General features: G+C 47.3%; 1 protein-coding gene across 2 annotated transcripts in view; it reads left to right on the top strand.

The window, feature by feature from the left end:
- The first annotated feature begins 488 nt into the window (after window positions 1-488).
- Window positions 489-21,468, top strand: part of LOC126545850 (uncharacterized) — a 101,295-nt gene continuing 80,315 nt past the window's right edge. For both annotated transcript variants that reach the window (XM_050193853.3, XM_050193851.3), the window contains exons 1-2: window positions 489-908; window positions 20,647-20,708. In XM_050193853.3, the coding sequence (XP_050049810.2) occupies window positions 831-908; window positions 20,647-20,708 (140 nt within the window). In that variant the 5' untranslated portion in view covers window positions 489-830. The remainder of the gene's footprint in view (window positions 909-20,646; window positions 20,709-21,468) is intronic.

Here is a 21,468-nt window from a genome sequence, read left to right as displayed (position 1 = left end):
GCGCTTCGAAATATGCTGGCCAAAAAACATGTGATCCACGTACATAGCTGACACATCGCTCTGATCACGGCTCTGATATTGAGTGCACACTCACGACGACGTCAGGTCGTGTTCAGCTATCTAAAATCTTGGAAGTCATCATCATCAAGTGGTAATAAACAAATACGCAGGAGAGAATGACGATTTTATGAGGTAACTGCGGGCAGTGCTAGTATCTCAGGGGGTGTTGATGCAGTAACGAAGTCCCTGGTGGATAGATTCATCTTGTTCATCCCCAGCACGCTTGCCGGAAAGCACCTAGACGCTGACAGAGGGAATGGCGCATGCGCTATAGGCTAGCAATGGTGAATCCCCAACCCTCTCGTTATTATTATTTTTTTACTTTTTTGTTCTCTCCATTGCGTTTTGCGCTCACATAATGTTGTTTTTCCATCTTTTTATTGGTACATCTCATAGTTCGTCTCGACCAATAGGAAGACAGATTTTTGGTCACGTGGCTAACGTCACCGCCATTGAGCAGAATCGTGCTCTAGCCGGACAGCGGCGATCCCTGTGCGGTTCCCCGGAGTTTAGCTTTGGTTGCGTCCAATGTTTTGCTGAGCCCACTTCGCGAAGTTCTAAGTGCAGTGCTTCAACGGCAAGTAACATTTCTTTCAGCGACCACGATGTTCGGTCGTCGAAGCTTCGTGACGGACAGTGGACACCGAGCGTCCATCCAGCAAGTCGTGGAACCAACGCCGCCATTGGCCAAACGACGCTTCGTGCACGGAGGATTGCAGTAGCATTTTCCTACACCCAGTGTTCGTGCTGCAGTGGGCTGTTCGTCAACGATGGAAGTCGAAACGCATGTCGATAAAGACTGCAGCGCGCTTGGCAGCCTATTTCAATATATCGTCAATGACCTGAAGGTGAGCGAATATGCCCAAACATAAAAACGGTGCATACCAGCGCATTCAGTCGACGCTGCAGCACTGCTAAATAGCTGCAATGTATAATAATTGGTGTTGATACTTCATGTAGGATGAGATTGATACTTTGCGCTTAACAATTGCACGTAGTGCCCTTGTATATCTGTAAACGACGAATTTCTGTGCAGTAATTTATTGCAGAAAACGTCGTTGCTTCGGAGGCGGTCACCGCCGTGCGTCCAAAATGTTTTGGATATATGTACGGGCCGGTACACTGCCGGTGCAGTTTGCACCACACATCGGAAATCGATTTGGTGCTATGCATGCATTACATTTTATTGCATTGTAAACAGGACACTCGGAACAAACCATCGCAAATGTTTTATCAGCGTTGGTCGCGTAGAGTCAACGTTTTTGATCGGAAGCTTGCTATCTACCTAGTATGTGCCGTTTTGGAACAAGGAGCTTGCAAATTTTTTTTTTTTTTTCTGAATGACTGGATTGGTTCCGTTGCTATTGCGCTACTTTAGTTTGTCCATTGTGCCAATATAATAACGACGAGCCTACATGTGTGTGTCATGTTACTTTCGCTGTACGTTGTGATTGGTACATCAGAAATGCAGTTTGTTTACAGTGGCTAGTTTAATGATCCGTTCATATGTTACATGCTACAGCAATACCATGTTTTCGATGCCTTGTGTTGTATGTGCGCGTAGTCTCACCGACATTGGAAATTTTAGTTCTGTTTTGATGTATAATAGCTGGCGACGAGAGAACTGGGTGATGTTGGTCACAAGCAGCGTCTTTTCATACGTGTGCAAGCGAAGTGAAATAATACGAAGTTGGCGTTCATCATCGTCTGTGTCATTACGATCTTCATGAATTGAAAAATGTGTGCTTGTGCGAGCTCTGTTCGTTGCTTGTGCTCCTTCGGTGACTTCTTTGATAACTGCACCCGGTTTAAAACGTGTGAAGTACCAAGAAAGAACTTTTTTGTGGACCTCTTAAGCTTCGGGATCACAGAAGTTAATGCGTGTGCTACGTTGAGTTCTGTGATCTCAAGTAGCTCTGCTTATAGTAGAAAAGTTAGAGCGTGCAGTGAGAATGTGTGGCGTAGATCGCGCTCATGTGTGCCTTCTCAGGATGTGTGCTGTGGACCGCAGTTTCATGTTTTCAGTTAAGCCGTATAAGCAGGCGCATGTGGGCGTAGGTCTGACAAGGCTGCCTGAGGTCTGTTTTCGTTTACGTAATTTGTCGCGATCTGAATGAGATTAGGCCATCAGTCTTAGCAGGTGCCGAAGATGCCGCTGTCCGGCCAAATGCGGACTACGGTGGTAACTGTACACTGTCATCCATGTGTGAAAAGCAGTCGATCAAAACTGTGAACTGTGAATATGGCAATCGTAAACAATGTCGAAATTGTGGTTCTACGTCTGTACCCGGCGTGATAATGCGCAGTACGTATACTCGCCGATGTCTTGACCGTGTGGCCGAAAGGTTTACAGATATGTTAGCATTTTAGAACCAACTCGTGTACATCTGTTGTGAAAACACGTTTGAGAGCCCACGCAAGAGTCAGCTGTTGGACTGATCGAACGTAAAACAGCACTGTCTCCCTGACACTCTAGCCGCGTGTTTTGCGCTTTTTTCCCTTCTGAATGCCGTGCTCCCGTTTATCTGATTGGAATGTAGCCGGTATTCGAACTCGCGACCTTGTACTTGGCACCAGCAGAACGTCGTAGCCGCTGAGCCACCACAGCAGGTAGTTTACGTGCATGTATGACGAATTAGAATGAGTTATTATTGAACATTTATTCTAAAAAGGGAGGTCTATATGACCTGTGTGGCATTGGGGCAGTGAAATTCATCTTTGCCACTGGGTTCAGAAGGGTGCTCTACATTTTCATGAAAACTACAAGCAACGAAGAAAAAAGAAAGGCTGTCATGAGCAGCATTTGGTTGTCAACTCTGTACCAACATTTATTTTTGTTCCCTCAAACAAAATTTCACCTTTCAAGGGATTGCTAGTGAAAAATGTGTACAAAACGTCATCACAGCTGTGTACCCTGAATAAGCAAGTTCTTCCCAACGCTTCAGAGTGGATTGGGCATCAAATTATAAAAAGCAACAGCGCTTAACGGACAAGAACTTAGGCAAAGAAGAACACGACGCTTTGGCGCCTGTACAAAATTTAAGCTGGACAAGTGAGTTAGTAACGTGCACATGACGTAATTGCCTGCTTTTATAAGTTTTTTTTTTTGCTAAATGCTTGTATTGCTTGCTGCGGTTGGCCTTTGCACAACATTTCCAAGTTGCCGGTGCCTCTCATGCGCAAGCACGCGTTGCATAGACTCCTGCTACCGTAGGCAAGACTTGCTGGCGCAGCGGCGTCGTTCTAGTAGGCTGATGTGTACGGGCTATTCGAAGGACGGCTGTTCTCCCTAGTCGGCACTGGCCGCGATGGCTTAGTTCTAAGCACGGAGTCGCGGGTTCGATTCCCGGCCGCATTTCGATTGGGGGCGAAATGCAAAAGTTAAAGAAACGCAAGTGGTTGAAAAATCTGGAGCCCCCAGCTACGGCGTGTCTCACAATCCGGTCGTGGTTCTGAAACGGGAAGCCCTACAATTTTTTTTTTTTCGCTTCGCACAATGACGGGATGTGCTTTGCGAAAGAGCAAAGTCGCACGTGGTAATCTCTTGAGGCCAAAAACCTGATATGTATCTGTTTTTGCATTGAGGCAATAACATTACTTCCGTTTGAGAAGGCACGAAGAGCGAGCAAACGGCTACGCCGATAAGCACTCAGAACCGCGACGCGTCCGGCAACTTCGCGGTCGGTGCACCGAACGCGACCACGCGTTTCAAAATATAACGCCCTCGCAGCGGTTAGCAGTGGCTGCACTTGTCATGAGTATGAACTGTTTAGACGGGACTTTGTTTTAATAACCCGTCTTGAGTCTGGCCCTCTACCATGACGAGTGCACCCCTGTATCTGCACAGCGAGCGGGTATGCGGTCAAAATGGGTCGCGGCGGACCATTTCGGGAGCACATTGGGAACCGGAATGGGCTGCTGCGAGAAACGGCGCGCCAGTCATTGTGCTGCCGGCAGGACTCTTCCAATGGAGAGCAGACCCCGCGGTTGCTGCTTCTTCCGGCCAGCGATCAGTGTGCGTCCGTTGTCTCGCTGCGTCATGACCTTCTCGCAAGACACTGTTCTGCTCATCTGTGGCCGCCAGCAATGAGGCAAAAACCGACGCAGATTTTTCCCGTGGATCGAACTGGCGGACGAAAAAAAAAAAAAAATAATGCAGCAGTTCCACGCGAAGCGTTTAGTGACCCTAAATGACAAACGGCACTGCAGATGCACCCAGTGAATACAGCTCACTCAGAGATTTTACGCGTCGTTTTGACCTTGGAAAACAGTTAGCGGTCAGAAAGAGACAACCTGTGGCCATTGAAACACCCAAGCGTTGCCTGTGCTCGTGTGGCATACTCATCATGATCATTCAAGTTGAGTTGTTGCCTATTAATTTCTGAGGCTAATTCAGCGTTCAGAGATCGTGACCTACATTTATTGTTACTTGCATCAAAATATTCGAAGTCATTGCCTTTCCTTTTATGCGTAAGAACTGTTGTGTGAAATTTTAGTGGATAATTTGCTACCAAGGTATACTGGGCTAGTTGATGATGTATTGTAATGGTGAATTTGCCAAATTGCACCGGGGCGCCCCAATGCGCCGTTTCATCCAATCATCGTCGCTGCAGGGCGCGCCGGTGCGATTTGCTGAATTCGCCATATGTCTGCAGCGCACAGGGACAGCGATAGCGTCCACGTCTGTCTTCGTGTCCTTGTGGGCTGTAGATTTACCATTTGCTGTTTTTCATGATTCCTGGTGTGGTAGTTCTAATGTCGTAGTAGTTGCCAATGGTTTCCGAATTGACTCATCTATTAGAATTCGTACTTTCTGTGGTGCGCGTTGGTTATAGGCAGCGTAGAACAATATTAGCGAATGAAGCTGTAGCGAATTGCGACACAGCAATTCGCACTGTGATACCGACGCATTAGCGAGAGCAGCTAAACGGGTCCAACTTCAGTTACGCAAGGAATACAGAACCGCGCGTACGGCATGTGTGTATGGCCTGCTTAAAAGTAATCTCCTACGAAAGAAAGAAAAATCTTTCTGAAGATCTGGCACGTGGCCGGATTTTCTCCAGGCCGCAAGAGCAATCGGTGGTAGTTCGCGACAAAACTTGTACACCTACTTTGGTGTTTAAGATTCGACGGGGGTATACCCTGCATTTATAATGACTGCACTGCCAAGGTGCATATTCATCGTTTTCGCGACGCTATTTCCATTGCTTGCTTTGCGGCTGTATACTTATTGGCGGACGGAGGCAATTACTACCCGCACTGCATCCGCAGTTCTTGTGCTGGTTATTTAACGTTTGTTTCTCGATGTCAATTTGACGCAAATTTTTTCCTGGTTCGTTGCAAAAGATGAGACCCAGTATATGACTGTACGGGATTTGTCTGTATGCGCAAGGCGCATTCACAAGAGCGCGCAGTTGCGTGCTGCGCCTGGAGGTGATGGAAGTAATGGCCGGACGGGGGAAGGGGGTGCACTGCGCATCCGCCTTTGTGGGGTTCATCTGTGGCTGGTTTTACTTCCCGTTCTTGGCATCATTTGCAGGCGCGAGGTCACCATGAGTGGAAAAAGAAGGCTTTCGTAATCTACAGCTGGCGTCGACTTTTGCCGGGACAGCGGTATGCGCCAAATGGTTGAGAACCGTGTTGCTAACGACAGTCAACGGGTGATTGCTGAGCAATCACCCCTCAGTTGCCATAGCAACATCGTATTGCAATGCTTGTTGCGTACTCTCCAGCGTTACAAACGTTTCATCAGCCCTTCGCCAGAAAAAAGGAAACAGGCAGCCTTCGTGTCTTTCTTCCTGCGTTCCGTTTTTTAAAATGGCCAAGCCCAATATTCGTTGTTTCATGCTGCCCGAGGCAGATTGATTTCCACTCCGCAAAGTACCGATATTAATGCTTCATGTTCATCACTCTACTAGTGATGAATATGATGAATACGGCTTATCTTTAGTGGGACACCAAAGAGAAAATTAAGGTGAGGTGTATTAGTCAGTTCTATAATAAAAAGAAGAAAAAAACACTTTTGTCGTGAGTAGCAGCTTGGTAAGCCAGGAAAGACGCGGAAACTAAAGACAGGAGGCGACGCTGCCTTGAAGTTGCCGCACTAAAGCTCGCCGTGACGTCACAGATTTTGACGGCGTCTGCGTCTGCCCTGGCAGAATTAGCGTTTCATCAGTAAAGCTGGACTACATTGTGTTTTAAAAGCGCTAAATACTCAACTTAGCAAGTTTCAAGAACTTTTAACGAGCCAAAACGGCCGAAATGCGAGAGAGCGCATTGAATTCAGTGGCGTCACACCGACGTACTGGTACTGAGATTTTGGCGCGAAATTAAAAAAAAAAATGAAACGTGGACCTTCGTTCTCCCTATATGTAGTATTTTTCAAGAATATTTTATTATTCTAAAATAATCGGGTTCCTCTTTAGTATCTCTTTAATGTCAATTTCTGCTCGTTGCCACCTGCGATCGGCTAATTAGCAACGCCTTCACATAGCCGTGTGGGGTCTGCAGACGATTGTTACTAGTGGTGGGATTATACTTGCACTGCATGTCACAATATTTTTACGTTATACTACCTGCATCAAGGAAGAACCACTATTCTTGAAGGCGGTGTAATGGCTACAATAGCTTTTTCTTTTTTTCGGCAGCGCATTATGGGGCGTTTGACATGAATAAATGGGCTATAATTGCTAGCCAACTAATTATTATCCAATATTCACAACGTTGTAGGAATCCTGAGGCTGCTTGGTACCAGTTTTTAGATGTTCGTGTCCAGAATCTTTCGCTAGGTAGTAAAGATAAATTGCTGTTAGTTTAGTCCTGCCAAGTTGGTCACCAATACATATCTGCGCAAGTTTTGGAGTCTATCTCGGAACAGGCTAATATCGGAGTTTCTACAAGAGTGAACAAGTCTTGAGCATTGGCCTGCTGCGATGCTTTGTGTTACGACACGTGTCATAACGTAATTAAACAAAGGTTAATGCGTTAGCGTTGGTTATTTCATGTCATTATCATGTCCGCCGCCGCTAATAATCCGTTGCAACTTGTTGAAGAACCAGCCATTTTCTTTTTGCACCACTGTCATTAAAAAAAGAAAAAGCCATATTGAAGAACGTGACATACACCATACAATACGTGCACTTAACGGGGTCGACGGTGCCTGGCGTACCGTTCCACGCACTGCAGCAAGATAGCTGAAGGCACGCCGCGTACCGGCGGTCACCAAGCGAAGTGTACGTCGTGCATGCGAATAAGGATATCGCTTCTTATGATATCCGTTGGGGAATTCATTCCTGCAATGATGTAGTTAAGCTCATCGCCAGGTTATTTTTCTTTCTTTATTTTATTATTTTTTAAATAAGCAGTGTGGGAATTGTGTCCTGGGAGCAACGCTAAAACGAAATAATGATGACTGCCTGAATACGGTAACGATGCAGCTGGTGCGCTGTGCTTGTCATCACCTTGTCGCATACCTGCTTCGTTCACCACGGCGAAGAAGCTTGATCGTTCGTCGCGGCTCACCGCGTGCTGCCGTGCTGAGTCTTCTCCTATGTGTATATTTACTTGGAGACGGCTGCGGTGTTGGGTAGCGCGTGCGCGGCATCGCGTGGCGCAGGCATCCGGCGGAATGAGATAGGTCTTTACTGTTAGCTACCGGAGCCGATAGTCTTTGTTCTGTGGCTTTATTCTGAACCGGTACGTTTCGTCTCTCTCCTATAGAGTTACTGGCGTAAATGCATAATCGCTTGCCCGGCCATAAGCACTTCTGCTCATTAATTTGCGGGCCACACAAAAAAAAAAAAAGAAAAAGAGAAGTTACTTGGGTTGTCAGCACCGGCGACAGATGCTTTTCTGAGCGGTGTAGTCGTAATAAAAATTGGAAGCGCGTATGTATCGTAGAATTTCCGAGCGCGCACGACGGAATTTTTTCATTAACGACGCCCCCTCATATGTCGAGGAGGCGTTCGTGAGAACACATCTGCAGTGGTCCTCGTATAGTACTCCGCTGGTTGAGGGAGTATACATCGAGACGCCAGGGCGCCCTTGCACATATAGGTATATTTAGAGGCTGCCCATTTGTATCCGGGTGCTGACAGCTGTCAGCTTGACCTAAAGGCCAACTTGCGTTTCTTAAATTTCCGTTATTACCTGCCATATTTGTTCTGTCACCCTTCACCCGCTAGACTTCTCGTGCTTAATTCTCTTCCCTTTTGGATATTTCTCCCTGGCGGCTTTCACAGCGTTTGAATCTCCGCCCTTGCCCCATCTACTCAAGCATGAATGGAACTATTTTACCTAAATATGTCGTTATTAAGTACACGATTGCGACGAATGTGCCATCTTCCGTTAATTCCCGCTGCTAATGAATTGTGTCGGTGGAAGTAAGGAAGCACATGGACGAGTAGGTTTGTCCTGTTTAATAGCCGTGTATGTTCCAAGTTACGCCTCTGACAGCAGATATTGAGAGCATAATAAAATGAAAGTAGTATTCAGTATTCCTCAACGAAGATTATATGGGACCATGAAACAGCTGTATTTCGCATGTTAAACTAAGCACCTTCACTTCCTCATGTCTCAGCTCTTGCAGCATTGAAATAGCAACGGGTCCAACACATGCAGTTTTGATTTGATATTCGGCACCTTGCGCGGCGACGCGAGGTCCTTAGTCTCTCTCTCTCTCTCTCTCTCATACGTTCAGTGCTGCAAAGCCTCGACAGCATCCAAATGAAGACACGATTATCGCTTTCGGTATTCGTGTACCGATAATGCAAAAGTTGGTGAGCGGGCCGAGCACGCTGTGTCGCTGAGCTGCGTCAGGTAGGTGGAGGTACAGCGAATTGGCTGCAGAAGATCACACTGGCGTGCAGTCAATGCTAATGCCCTGCACATACTTAGGATATACGTCAAAGGAACCAGAAACTTTTCTTTCCCTTTCAAAGCACTGTATAGGATGTGGTCTGCGTTACATACTTCCTGTCTCTTTCAAAGTTGTAGATGAAGGCTGGTTTGGAATACCAAATTCTGAATTCTGTGTAAACGAATAACATTAAAGAAGAAAGGAAACGTGAAAGTAAGCCGATTTATGTGTGTCCTGTAGCCCGAGTTTCAGCTTAGCTGAAAAAGACAAAAAGAATTGAGGATAAGACATTAAGATGTATGTTTTTCAGGAAAGCGTCGTTCGTGTCCGTCAAAATGTGAGTGCTGGTGTAATTGAGGCCGGCCAGTACATACATTACAGAAACCCGGGGATATATGCGCCACTTTCGCGATATCTGTCCCCTAATTACCAAACAAATTCATTGATGTCCCACATAATTTCCTCAAAGCTTTCCTTATGCGTTTCGTTGACTATATGTGCTCAAAACGAATTAATTGACCATACATCCGCAGCTGCTGATTTGTGCTTAAATGTCACTTTGATTCCTTAAGCGCCGTCATAAAGTTATTTCGCTTCATTGGCAGATGTTTTTTTTTTTTTTTTCTAGGGAGGTCTCGGCTATAGGTAGCATTATTTCTGGCATGGAACATATTGGAGTGTCTCGGCGGAACAGTCCAAGATTCGTCTTCGTGTCAGCCGAGAGAGACACCGGTGCCTTTTGTGTGAAGTGCGCTCGCCTCACGGGCTGATAGGCGCGTGCTGCCCACCTGTCCCATACCGGCTGTGTTGACAGCTTCCATTGAGTGGTGTGTTTCATCCACGAGGCTAGCGGACACGGTCCGATGAGGCAGCATAAAAGAATTTGAACAAGGCCTCTCTTCAAAAAGGCGCATTGCTGAAAGAAAACGCGTTACTGTTGCGGGATGATATAGTTCGTAATGTACGATGAAAGGGTCCGTTCCCACCCTTCGTGTATGAGGCTTCCTGCTTTAGAGTCTCTCCGTGTTGAGGGAACCGGGTATTATAGTCTCCAGAAGAGCGCGGTATTATTCGCGGAGTCGTGGAAAATTGCTGCATGTACTGTCATTCAGCGGAGTGCGTGTACCGCGGTGGCGCGTTTATTTCGTCGCTCCTGCTTCGCGAGACCAGTTGTGCGTGCAGAGCATCTGAAGGGCCAGTAGGACATTTGTCGCCTGGTGGCCGCGACTTGTCAGGCTGGTGGCTGCAGTATGGGGACCGTCGGGCCGTCTGCTGCTTCAAGCCAATCTCTCGGAGGCCGCTTTCTGCATGTTTCCGCGGTCCGTGCAGCCGCTTTGTTTGCGGGGAGCCCCGCACGTAGCGGCGGCAGCCCATGTTGGGAAAGCATCTCCGCCGGGCACTGAACGCAGCGTTTGTTATGGTAAGGGCAGTCTGCGCGGGCGGCCTCATCTGGTGCTGCTCACGGGGGTGGCGCGCGCTGGGGAATATAGCGCTTGCGCCGGAATCCAATGCTCTCGTCGTTGCTGCGACGCAGCAGACCTCTCAAAGTTGCCTGTACGTGCGAGTATTGAGTATTCGTTGCGTCGTCGGCATTTTGAACCTTGACGCATCGCAAAATTATGGCGTCAAAATACAAGGCTCATACACACGACGGGTCAAGCGCCTGTGAGGCAGACAGAAAAGAATATGAAAGAAGCCCAGGGCAGAGCGAATGTTCACTGGTTCAGGCTGGTTGACCATACACATCCACGAACCTTTCATTTTAAATGTTTTCTCTCGCACGGATCCATTTTTGCTTTTACTGATGCGCACTGACCTGCTGAACATATTTTCTCTTGAATGAATCGACCCGCCGTGGTTGCTTAAGTGTCTGTGGTGTTAAGCTGCTAAACACGATGTCGCGGGTTCGAATCCCGATCACGGCGGCCGCATTTTGATGGGGGCGGGCTACGCTCGTGCGTCCGCGGCGTCTGCTGTTGAGGCAAGAATGTGACGCTCCCTTGGGTATTGTCGTCGCTGACACTGGTGGCACGACTTCTCTCGTCGTTGGTAGAACGAACGCGTCATAAGCGTAGTGCCGCGAAATACGGGCTACGATGTGGCGCCAGATCAGCGCTCGCCTGTGTGGAAACAAAGCGCTGCATGAGCGGCGGTTGCTGGGAATCGCAACCACACGCTGCCTCTCGCGATCTCCCGATAAGCGAAGCAGACGCGCCACACTTTGCTCCGTTTGGAACGTGCCACGCGGACAGATTGTCTCCGCCAGCCAATATAGCGCGAAATGATGTATTAGGGAGTGTTATTCGTCGATGAATTAAAAAGAAAGTGTTTAGCTCTCTCTATGTTCTGTTATGGGACACAGATTATCGAGCATGCCTAGCTGTGATGGGCATTGCGTAATATTTATTTTAAATAAATCTCGAAACTGAGCGTCAAGGCAGGCCTGTGCTGCACTTTGTGTTAGCTGTGCTTTTGCAGTTTTTTACAAGTGCTCATTGAGTGGTGTGCTTAGTTCACAACAGTCCCACAGGGCTGCTCGTGATTTCACCTCGCGGAAGCCAAAGCGCCTATGTTAAACGCAGCAGCATTTCTTAACCTCCCTCTAAGAGTCCTGAATGTTACTGCAATGCTAATGCATATTTTAGCACATTTTGGGAATATCTCGAAAATGATATAGTCTCTGGGCTTCTGGTACGCAGATACACTGCAACAGTACTCGGTTGAAATTTTGCAACTTCAACACGTAAATAGTTTTTAAAGTGTTGCAGTGGATGATTTTAATCAGATACTGGGAAATTACAATTCGTGGTGAGAGTAATGAATAGCTCTTCATGTATTGCACTATCTTCCGCAATGAATCTTCAAAAAAAGAATAAAGAAAAATAGACGGCCCTAATCTTTGACTTAGGCGTCTCTTAGTGGCACTCGCACAGCGGCGTTGCTGTCCTTTAGGTTAAGCGAGCGAACGTCTTTCCCCTGGCACGATATGTTGGCGAGGGCCAAGGGAAGGCGACGAGGAAGCGCAGCGCCCGCGCCACCCGGCGGGACGTAGCCCCCTAGCGAGCGGCGCACGAAGCGCAGCGCCCGCGCCGTCTCCGGTGTTGACGTCAGAGCATGCAACGAGCGCGCGCGCGCAGCTGTTGAGAGCGAGCGAGTGAGCAGGTCCGCACCGGGAGAGAGGAGAGAGTGACGTCACATCCGCTCTGCTACACAGATGTTCTGTCTGTGCCAGGTAACTGTTTTCCATTAATTAGCCGGGTAAATATCATGCCACCCTGTGTGTGACGTCATTACATCCGCTTTCTCCTGTGTTTCCAGGAATTTCGCCAAAGTCGTGCTCACGTGGCGGGTCTTAAAGTCTGCGATTCTGTGCTTTGGTGGGCGATAATCAGTTATTTCTAATTCTAATTATTCCAGACACATCAGTAACTGAACTTGTAACTAAACTTATGCTTTGATATATCTATAATGAAACCCGCGAATTTTGTACTGTACTGTTTCAATTCTTTTTTTCTGATTTATTCTGAATTACGTCCGCGGTCGTCCCAGAAGGTGAACCCGAAGTACTGCGCAAGAACCAAGAGTGACACTCGATGCTCGTGCCACTAAAAAATAATTCACAATAACAAAAAGAAAGAAGCAAATAAACGCACAGCCAGTACCGACAGCAGCGAAATAGAAACATATCGCACTGCCGTATATAAACGCGCGCAGTCGATTGCTCGCTGCGAGGCCGTGCAATCGTAGGCTCATTGGCTCAGGTTGTACGGACCGCATTCAACATGAGTTTATTATAGCGAAGCTGTACATGGCTAGCTGATTCGTCCGTCTGTCGGTCGGCCGCCTGTATGCCGAAAACTCCTCCTGGCAGCCCCATGCGTATGCGCGAAAGAGAGAGAAGGGATGCGCGATTAGCCAACACTGCGCCAGTAGTGACGACGTTGTTCTCCGTCGCAGCCGAGCGCGCGCAGCAGTTTCTCTCCGGCTCCGAAATGGGTTAGCCGCGCGTCATACGCACTTCTGAGGAGCAGGCAGCTTTCGATCAGCAACGCCGCGAGCAGAACCGGGAACGAGCTCGTCTACGCCGTGCCGATACAGCATCCTGGGCACAAGAACAGGCTCGTGCAGCCGAGCGCAAGCAGCAACTGCGTACCGAGGATCCGGCAGCCTACCGAGCCTTCGTTTAACGAACCATCGGGATTAACCCAGTGAGAAACACCGGGGCCGCACGTTTCAGCTTCGCTGGTTAACCATCTGTACGGAGTGCTTGAGCGGTGATTTTTTCACATCTTATCCTCTCAACAATTGTTTTTTTCGAGCAAGTAGTCGGTTCGACAGCCATTTGCGACGGAGTAAGTGGCCGTTTATTGTAGTTGTGGAAAAGACAGCCTCTGTAACGCGTTCGGTGCTTTCTTTGTCCAGAACAATTAATTTGTCAGCAAACAACTTCTCTCACTTTGGAAGCAGTAAGAGAAATGTCAAGGAAGGCGCCTGCGCGGCAGCCAAGCAGTGCGGAGCGCACCGTGTTATCCCTCATCATGGTCTTCGAGATTGCACGGGCCCGCAGCATTTGCTCTGGCCGTCCCATTCGGCGCGCTCCCCCAGTCAAAAGAAAAGAAAGAAAAAAAAAAAAAAAAAGCGGCGCGCGCTTGGCCGTGGCCCGAGCCCCCTCCGGATATTTCCGGGGGGGGGGGGGGACTGAGCCCATCACGGCGATGCCGAAGCCTGCCTAACGTGTCATTACCAGTTTTGTCACCCACATCATTTGAGGTTTCTTTTGAATTGCCTCGACCTTTTCACTTAAAATTTCATTGTGGCTAATAGCTTACTGCATCATTGGTGCGGACGTCCACGGATTTTAATTCGTACGTTGCTTTATTTCTGCAAATCCTGACAATAAGAGAAGAAGCACATTAGAAGTACCAGCGGCGGCTGTCTCATCCGTATTTTCTCACTTCAACATTGTTTTAAATTTCCACTGTAAACACCATGCTTATATACAGTATATTTAAATATATACACAGGACAAGGTTCATTATATTTTCGAAGAGAACGAGTTGGCCAATTAACAATTATTTCTAAAGGTATAGATAGCTTATGCCTCGAGAATGAATATGTTGCTGTATGTTCACCTCGCTGCAAAATGCTTTGCGATCTTTCTTGACCCCGAAAAAAACCTTAGTGACCCGTTCGGCAGTCTTTTATCAACGGCGTGTGAAATGCATGTGAATGATATGTCTCAGTATCGCTTCTCTTCCAGTAAGCAAAGCTAACGACTCATTAGGAAAAAAAAACCTTATAATGATTTACAACATTTATTAAAAATGGAAACATCGTCACTTGCATGCAGAGGTCATAAATATATACAGGGTGTCCCAATTAACTATCATGCACAAAGATAAAAAAAGCAGTGCGTTATTCGAAGGAAACCTAGTGCATATTGTTTCCAGTACAATGGAGTAGCTGCCAGTAATTTTTTGTTTCTGGAATTTAATTAGGTAATTGTAATGATCTAACTCGAGACGTACTATCATAATTATCAAAGTATCAATGAGGCATTTGTAGGCACTGCCAAGGGACATCTAACTGCGGTATTTTCAGCGACGTACTAATTCCCTACTCATTTTTTCCGACAGATAAACCCGGCGAAATATGGCGAATACCACGTGACTGCGCTCCCACCGGCATCATATGTAGCAGCGCCCTCGAACAGGTTCCTTTTGAGTTAGCCAGAACGAAATGAAGGAAATAAAGAAAAACATCACCGCCCAAGCACTCCATTAAGATGGTTAACCAGCGAAGCTGAAACGTGCGGCCCCGGTGTTTATCACTGGGTAATCCCGACGGTTCAATAAACGACGGCTTGGTAGACTGCCGGATCCTCGGTACGCAGATTACTTGCGCTCGGCTGCACGAGCCTGTTCTTGTGCCCAGGCTGCAGTATCGGGACGGCGTAGACGAGCCCGTTCCCGGTTCTGCTCGCGGCGTTGCTGATCGAAAGCAGCCTGCTCTTCGGGAGTACGTGTGACGCGTGGCCTACCCATTTCGGAGCCGGAGAGCGCGCCCGTTCGGCTGCGAAGGAGAGCAACGACGTCAGTACTGGCGCAACCAATCGCGCGCTTCTTTCGTTTTTTTTTTTTTTCGTACATTCGCATGGGGTTGCGCCGGAGGAGTTTTCGGCGTAGAGGCGTCAGGCGGACGGACGAGACGGATTACAGCTTCGCTGTAACAAATCGTGCTCGAGCTAGTGCCTTATCTGCCGCACCTCGGCCGAGGTAACACGTCGCGTTTGGTGCTAGTTGGAAATGAGCTATGATAGCTGTTGTCTTCGCGTAGATAAAGTGCGCGGACGGTTCTTTTTTTTTGTTTTGCCTCAAAACTTATAACCACAAAAGTGAATTGACAACATCAGAGCAAATGCTTAAAGGTGCGTTTTGTTTCGTCCTAGTCGCCATGTCTTTCTCTAATGAGCAGAAGGTAAAAATGCTCCTTGTCTTGGCAGCTGCAAATGACAAGAGGAAGGCCGCAAATATATATCAGTCATGAAAGTGGCGGTAGACCAAACGCGTCGACTGTCATCAGAAATGATGAAAACCTGAGACAAGCCGGCAGCTTCAAGAAACAGCGGCGTAGGACTCCATCTATGAATCCTAGCCTAAGCAAGGATGTTCTAGCATTTATGGCCTCAAACCTTCATGCTAACGTGCCCCCAAACCCTCTTGCGAACGTGCGGGACGTGGCCGCCCAGGTACCAATTTCCAAGTAAAGTTTGGAGGATTCTAGACGACGGCCTTTCATCCGTACCACCTTAGCCAGCACCAATGCTTGGAAGATAGGGACCTGTAGAATCGTCTAGATTTCTCGAATTGGGTCCTCGCAAAAGCCGATGAGTCCCGGACTTTTGAAGTAACATCATGTGCACAGGTTACGACAATTTTCACAGAAACGGCCGGGTAAATTTGCATAATGCACACTATTGGAGTGACTACAATGCACACTGGGTAAAGCGCAATTGGCACCAGTACCAGTGGTCGTTCAATGTGCACGAGATACGGAATTTGCGCCGGTGCTATAATGAGCCCCATCTTCGATCACACACTGACTGGACAGTGTTACATGGACAAAATCTTTTAAGGAGTGGTGGATGTGTTTCTCAGCGAAGTCCCGCTGTCACGTCTTCCACTTCTGTGGTATCAGCAAGATGGAGCATCAGCACACAGCAGCAGCCGAGCACGAAACTGGCTGGATGCGACTTTTCATGCACAATGGATTGGAAGGCACCGGCATGTAAATTGGCCGGTTAGGTCACCTGACCTCTCTCCACTCGATTTCTTTCTTTGGGATTATGTGAAAGGTCGTGTTTACATGATCGAGACGGATATCAGATTAGCTCAAGTCAATGATAACGGATTTCTGCCGTAGAATTCGAGCGTCGGTCATCGAGAAAGCCGCTGAAGATGTGATACAGCGGAGTCGGTACTGCGTAGTTGCAGAATGAGACCTATTCGAACACGTCCTCTAGGCAACAGCTGGTGTTCAGCGGCGCTTACGAATTCATAGATAAAAAGCGCTCTGAAATTTGATGTATTTGTTTGTTTTTTGTGCAGGCGCCCTGATTGCCAATTCGGCTCATTTAGAAGTGGTTATTTACTTTATTGAACACATCGGTTTTGCCTTTTCTCAACACATGGGTCGCTTCCCGGTCTATTTATTTCGCTTTTATTTTTTTGTCACGAACCTGTTTTTGTAGCACGTCTACAATCTAATGAAAAATAAAACCGTCACTTTAATTTGGCTTTGGTCCGAAGCAACTTTCTGCGCACTCTGTCGATGCGGTGCGAGCAAAGCCAGGATTTTGAAACATGATATGCCTATTACATTGCTTTTCGCGTTTCTTGCGTGGTCAGAGCGGTGCTTCGGCCGCGTTATGAAGGGGCTTTTGTTATCAATGTGATCAGTTGGCCTCGAGAGTCGGATAATAGGTGTGACGTCGAGAGGAATAGCTGCAAAGCCGCGAAAGCTGCTGTTGGTGCTCCTTCCGTACCATTATCAAGGTGATGCGCTGCCGCTTCCGATTTGCGACAAGCAATGCGGTTGCGTTCAATCAGCTTATTTGAGGGCGCTGCTTTATGCTGCGGTTGGTAACGCAGTCACGTGGCATATTTAATATTTCGTAAGGTTTGTTTGCCAATCGGAAAAAAAATGCGCACAATTAGTACGTCGCTGAACACACAGCAGTTAGATGTAATTTGGAGGTCCCTACAAATGCCTCATTGACACTTTGATAATTAGGACAGTACTCCTCGAATTAGATAATTAATTGCAATTGTCGAATTAAATTTCAGGAACGAAAGAATTACTGGCGGCTACTCCACTGTACTGTAAATATGTACTAGATTTTCTTCGAGTAACACAACTGCTCTTTTTTTAAGTCTTGGTGAATGATAGTTCGGGCACACTGTATAGTTCACTCAGTAACCGAAATGAGTCCAAGCCGGATTCACTCGAAATAAGAAACAGCAGTCATGCGCAGAAGTGCTTATACTTGGACTCGCAGAAAAAGAAGAAAAAAAGACAGAGGCTGCAGGAAAGGCGAAGCAGTATTAGTGATAGCGAAGTATACGACAATTACACAAAGGAAGATTACGCCGCTGAGAGACACCAGCTTCTTGGTGGTGGGAGAGAACTCAGGATGTAAAATTCAACTGTCTCCTACTATGAGGTCTTGTAAAGTCTCATATAAGGCCGTCATTTCAGTGAACAATTCCTCGAGGGCACTCGAAGTTTCTTCAAGGGCAAGAGCTATATATATATATATAGTTCGGAAAGCGGGTCCCCCCCCCCCCCCCCCCCCCCTTGGAAAAATGAAAACTTTCCGCCCATGGCTCAATCTAGCGTGCGCGAAGGAAGAAAGCGAAGATCAAACGCGCCGTCTTCCATCGCGCCAGAGGCCGTGGGGGGACGGGCGGTGGCGTTGTGCTCCGGCAGCAACGGCGCATTTTCCAACCGGTGCACCGGGAGAACTGACGATCGCGGCTCAATCTCGCGCGCCATGTATGGAGGAAAGCGGGTAGGCAGCGCGGGAGGGAAGGGGGCGCCTTCGACTCCGCCACAAGTGCGTACTTTGCGCGCCGTATCTTGAAAGGGATCTGCAGACGCTCATACCTCTGTGCGCGCTGTGTTATCGCCGCCCTTGCGTTGAAGCGATAGACCGCCCGAAGGTCACTTCGCTCGTTACTACTGCCGCGCTTGCTCGCACCAACGTTTTGACAACGGGTGTCCGCGCTAATAGTGAGTGATGTGTTGATGTTTGCTTGTGCACGCTGACACCATGATTGTTAATTCATTTATAAGCTAATGTTTCCAAGTTTATACCCCGATAAAGCTACTATCCTTACTTTGTGTAGCTGTCTACTAATTTGCTATCGCAATCGATGCTTCGGCTTTCGGGCGAAACTGCGACTTTGCGTTTTTGCATAACGCTTGTTTTACTTTTATGTAACCGTGGTTACCCCCTTATCTAATGCTTTGCTGAAGGCCTGTAAGGTTATTCATGTATGTTCATAAATTGAATAAAATAAACATGCTAAGCAAACACGCGGATGAGACACGCGGATTTTTGTCTTTGGTGTAATTATCATTTCAATCATACTATTCATATTCATGATTATGACTGCTTGACCGGGAACTATATTGTACTAATAAACGAGTAAATAATTGCATAATTCATCGTTTCACGCTTTGCGCACAATTTGTCGACCTGTCCAGCCTTGAAACTGCGGCACGCAGCAGGCAATGGCCTGCAAACACACGGCGAGTTAGGTGCGTTTGTTCGCTAACAAAGCCAACACTAGATGCGTAGTTAAAAAGGTCTATGAAAGCAACTAGTTGGTGACTGTTCATACTTTCTATCCGTCTCATGAATTTTTCAGTTATACCACTTCTACGTACCTACGTGAAAGTAGTGGGAATAAACGTGTGCGCAACCCCCCCCCCCCCCCCCCCCGCGCGCGCACGCACGCACGCACGCACACACACACACACACACACACACACACACACACTTGAGAATAGCTGCCAGCACCCGATTTGGCCCTCGTGCACATTCAGCCATAATTTCCTCATCAGTAAGGACTCGTATATTGCAGAATTTTTCGCCACATACAAGCCGCAGCAACCGTACAGGAGCGCGCGAAAGCCTCCTCAATGCATGAAAAGCCCTCGGGTGCGAGTGCCGCGGTGCGGAGAAGTAGCCAGGCACTGAAATTACGCTCTCTCTGTGCGAATGGCGCGACCGGAGGAAAACTTTCAACGCACGTAAATCTTGTAGGCCATGCCCACATACGACGTCAACAGTTCGCTTCCGGTGGATGGCGCCAGCGTATGTCCTCGCTGCCAATACCCTGACACCAAACAGACAAAGCTATCCGACGAAATCGTTCGCGCCATGTGCACGCAACGATTTCAATTGTCGGATTGCAGACACCGAGAAAGCATCGGCGCCAGCCTGTCTGCAACCAGAGGAGGGTATCCGCCATCCTCGGAAGCCAAAGCGTACACGCGATACCGCTGCGCCACGTGATGTGCGCTTTGGCGCAGCACGCGGGTTGCGAACTTGACTCTTCCGAACGCCCCTTCTACCGTCCCACGTTACCGGCGTGGTAGTTTAGTGGCTGTGGCGTTCTGCTGCTGCTGTTCAGCACAAGGTGGATTTCAGGCTGGAATCGTTGGTGCGGCGACCGCATTGCCAAAAGGATTCTTGATGACCAAGACTAATTCCATGCACTGGCCTCCTGTGGGCTTGCTTGTTCTGCATTGCGTAGGGAAGAAAGCGAATAGCTGTGCTCATCGTAGTAAAAAAAAAAAAGTGCAGATTTCACGTGTCATGCGCATCTAAGTTATGCGCAGCATTTTGCAGGCTATAGATTCGACCCTGCGGCGGCACGCCTCGATCGGCTCTGTGACTCTCTCGGTAACTGCGAGCAAGCGCTCGTTGTGGAACGCGGTCATGATGAGGGTCAGAAACAATATGGACAGTTGCGTATTAGCTCAGTCATTGCGAACACGTTCCCCTTTTTCTGTGCCCAGTAGTACGCCATCCTCGAGCTGCTCAATTTAGTAAGCCTCTGAGAAACACAGTGTCCGAGTTCATGCACTTCTCGGCGAAACTGGTCTTCCAAGAACATCTTTGTGAGCCTCGTGAGCCGGTTGACATGCACGGGGTGTGAAACTTGCATTTGAATCGCTTTTCGGACGGAGGCAGCCACGAGTCCGAGTCGTTGTCCACGGCCTACATGCCTAGATCTTCTAACGCGCCCCGCCACCTGACTCAGCGCAGGTAGTACACGAGAGTCGGGTGACGTAGCTAGAATGATGTCACGACCACGCGGGCACCGTGAACAACGTATACCCAGCGGCTCAAGTTGGTAGGCACTGCCAGCAGCCCCGCGGCGTAAGAGTGCATAAACTCAAAGTGCCTGAAGTTCGCATTGCAATTATTATGAGTAAATCTGATATTTATACAGAAAGACATTTTTATTATCATTATATTTGCTTACTATACTTTCTGTATACTTATGCAGAGAGGCATTCTTATTGTGGTTATCTTGACTTGCACCTCAGACGATCTAGTGCCAAAACAGATAGAAAACATGTTTGTTGGTTGTAAACTGCACTACTTGTTTTGTGATCTTTTAGTTTGGACTTTTTGCTATATATTTGTTTTGCAGGGTGGAACTCCAATATGGGAAGATTTCTTAGCAAAGGCAAGCAAGCTGCATTCTCAGCTCAAGTAAGTGAACTATGCTCTGGGTGTATGAACCTTTTGATTGCAGGATAAGTAGAGAACTTTAACTTGTTTTTATTTTCCCTCGTGAATGTGACTGGTTATTTTTTGAATTTTTTGCTTAAAGTAGCTGGATGCCCATACGGGACATTCTTTACATTCTTTACAATTCTTTACAGCACATATTGCAAATTACAAATAGTAACCCGGGAATTCGCAAGGTAGATACAATTGGAACAAATTCTCAGGATGTCAGCAGTTTCAAGATATTAATTCCCAAACTTCGCAAAGAAATACATTGATGGTCCAGTTATTTTTGTGGTTCAATGCATAAAACAGCATTTTGTTAAAATAAATTTAATGGCAGTGCATTTTTACAGCAATTATGATGGTGCATATCTTGAAAATATCATCGACAGAATTCTTTTGAAGTGGATATGCCTTGCTGTCTCACAAGATACGATTTGTAAATTGCAATATGTGATGTAAAGTAATTAGTTAAAAGTTAATTAGTGAGTTGTTAATTAGTAGATTATGCATTTCGGTTTCTCACATGAGTAATGTCAGTCTGTTCGAGTAGACCAGCTCAAGAACTAGAATTGTGCTGTCACAGGAAATTTTTACAAATTGCTTAAAGTCTTTCCACAAACACCTGGTATTGTATACTGAGGCAAAAAAAAAAAAAAGGCGGGGCCTGTCTTTCTGCCTGACAGATAGCAATATAGCAATAGTGCATGATGTGTGGCTATGTGGTAGCACTTCTACA

This window comes from Dermacentor andersoni, chromosome 1, assembly GCF_023375885.2.
Source record: "Dermacentor andersoni chromosome 1, qqDerAnde1_hic_scaffold, whole genome shotgun sequence".
Lineage (NCBI taxonomy): Eukaryota > Metazoa > Arthropoda > Arachnida > Ixodida > Ixodidae > Dermacentor > Dermacentor andersoni.
Note: the sequence above shows the minus strand (reverse complement) of the source record. Positions and strands in the feature narration are given on the sequence as shown.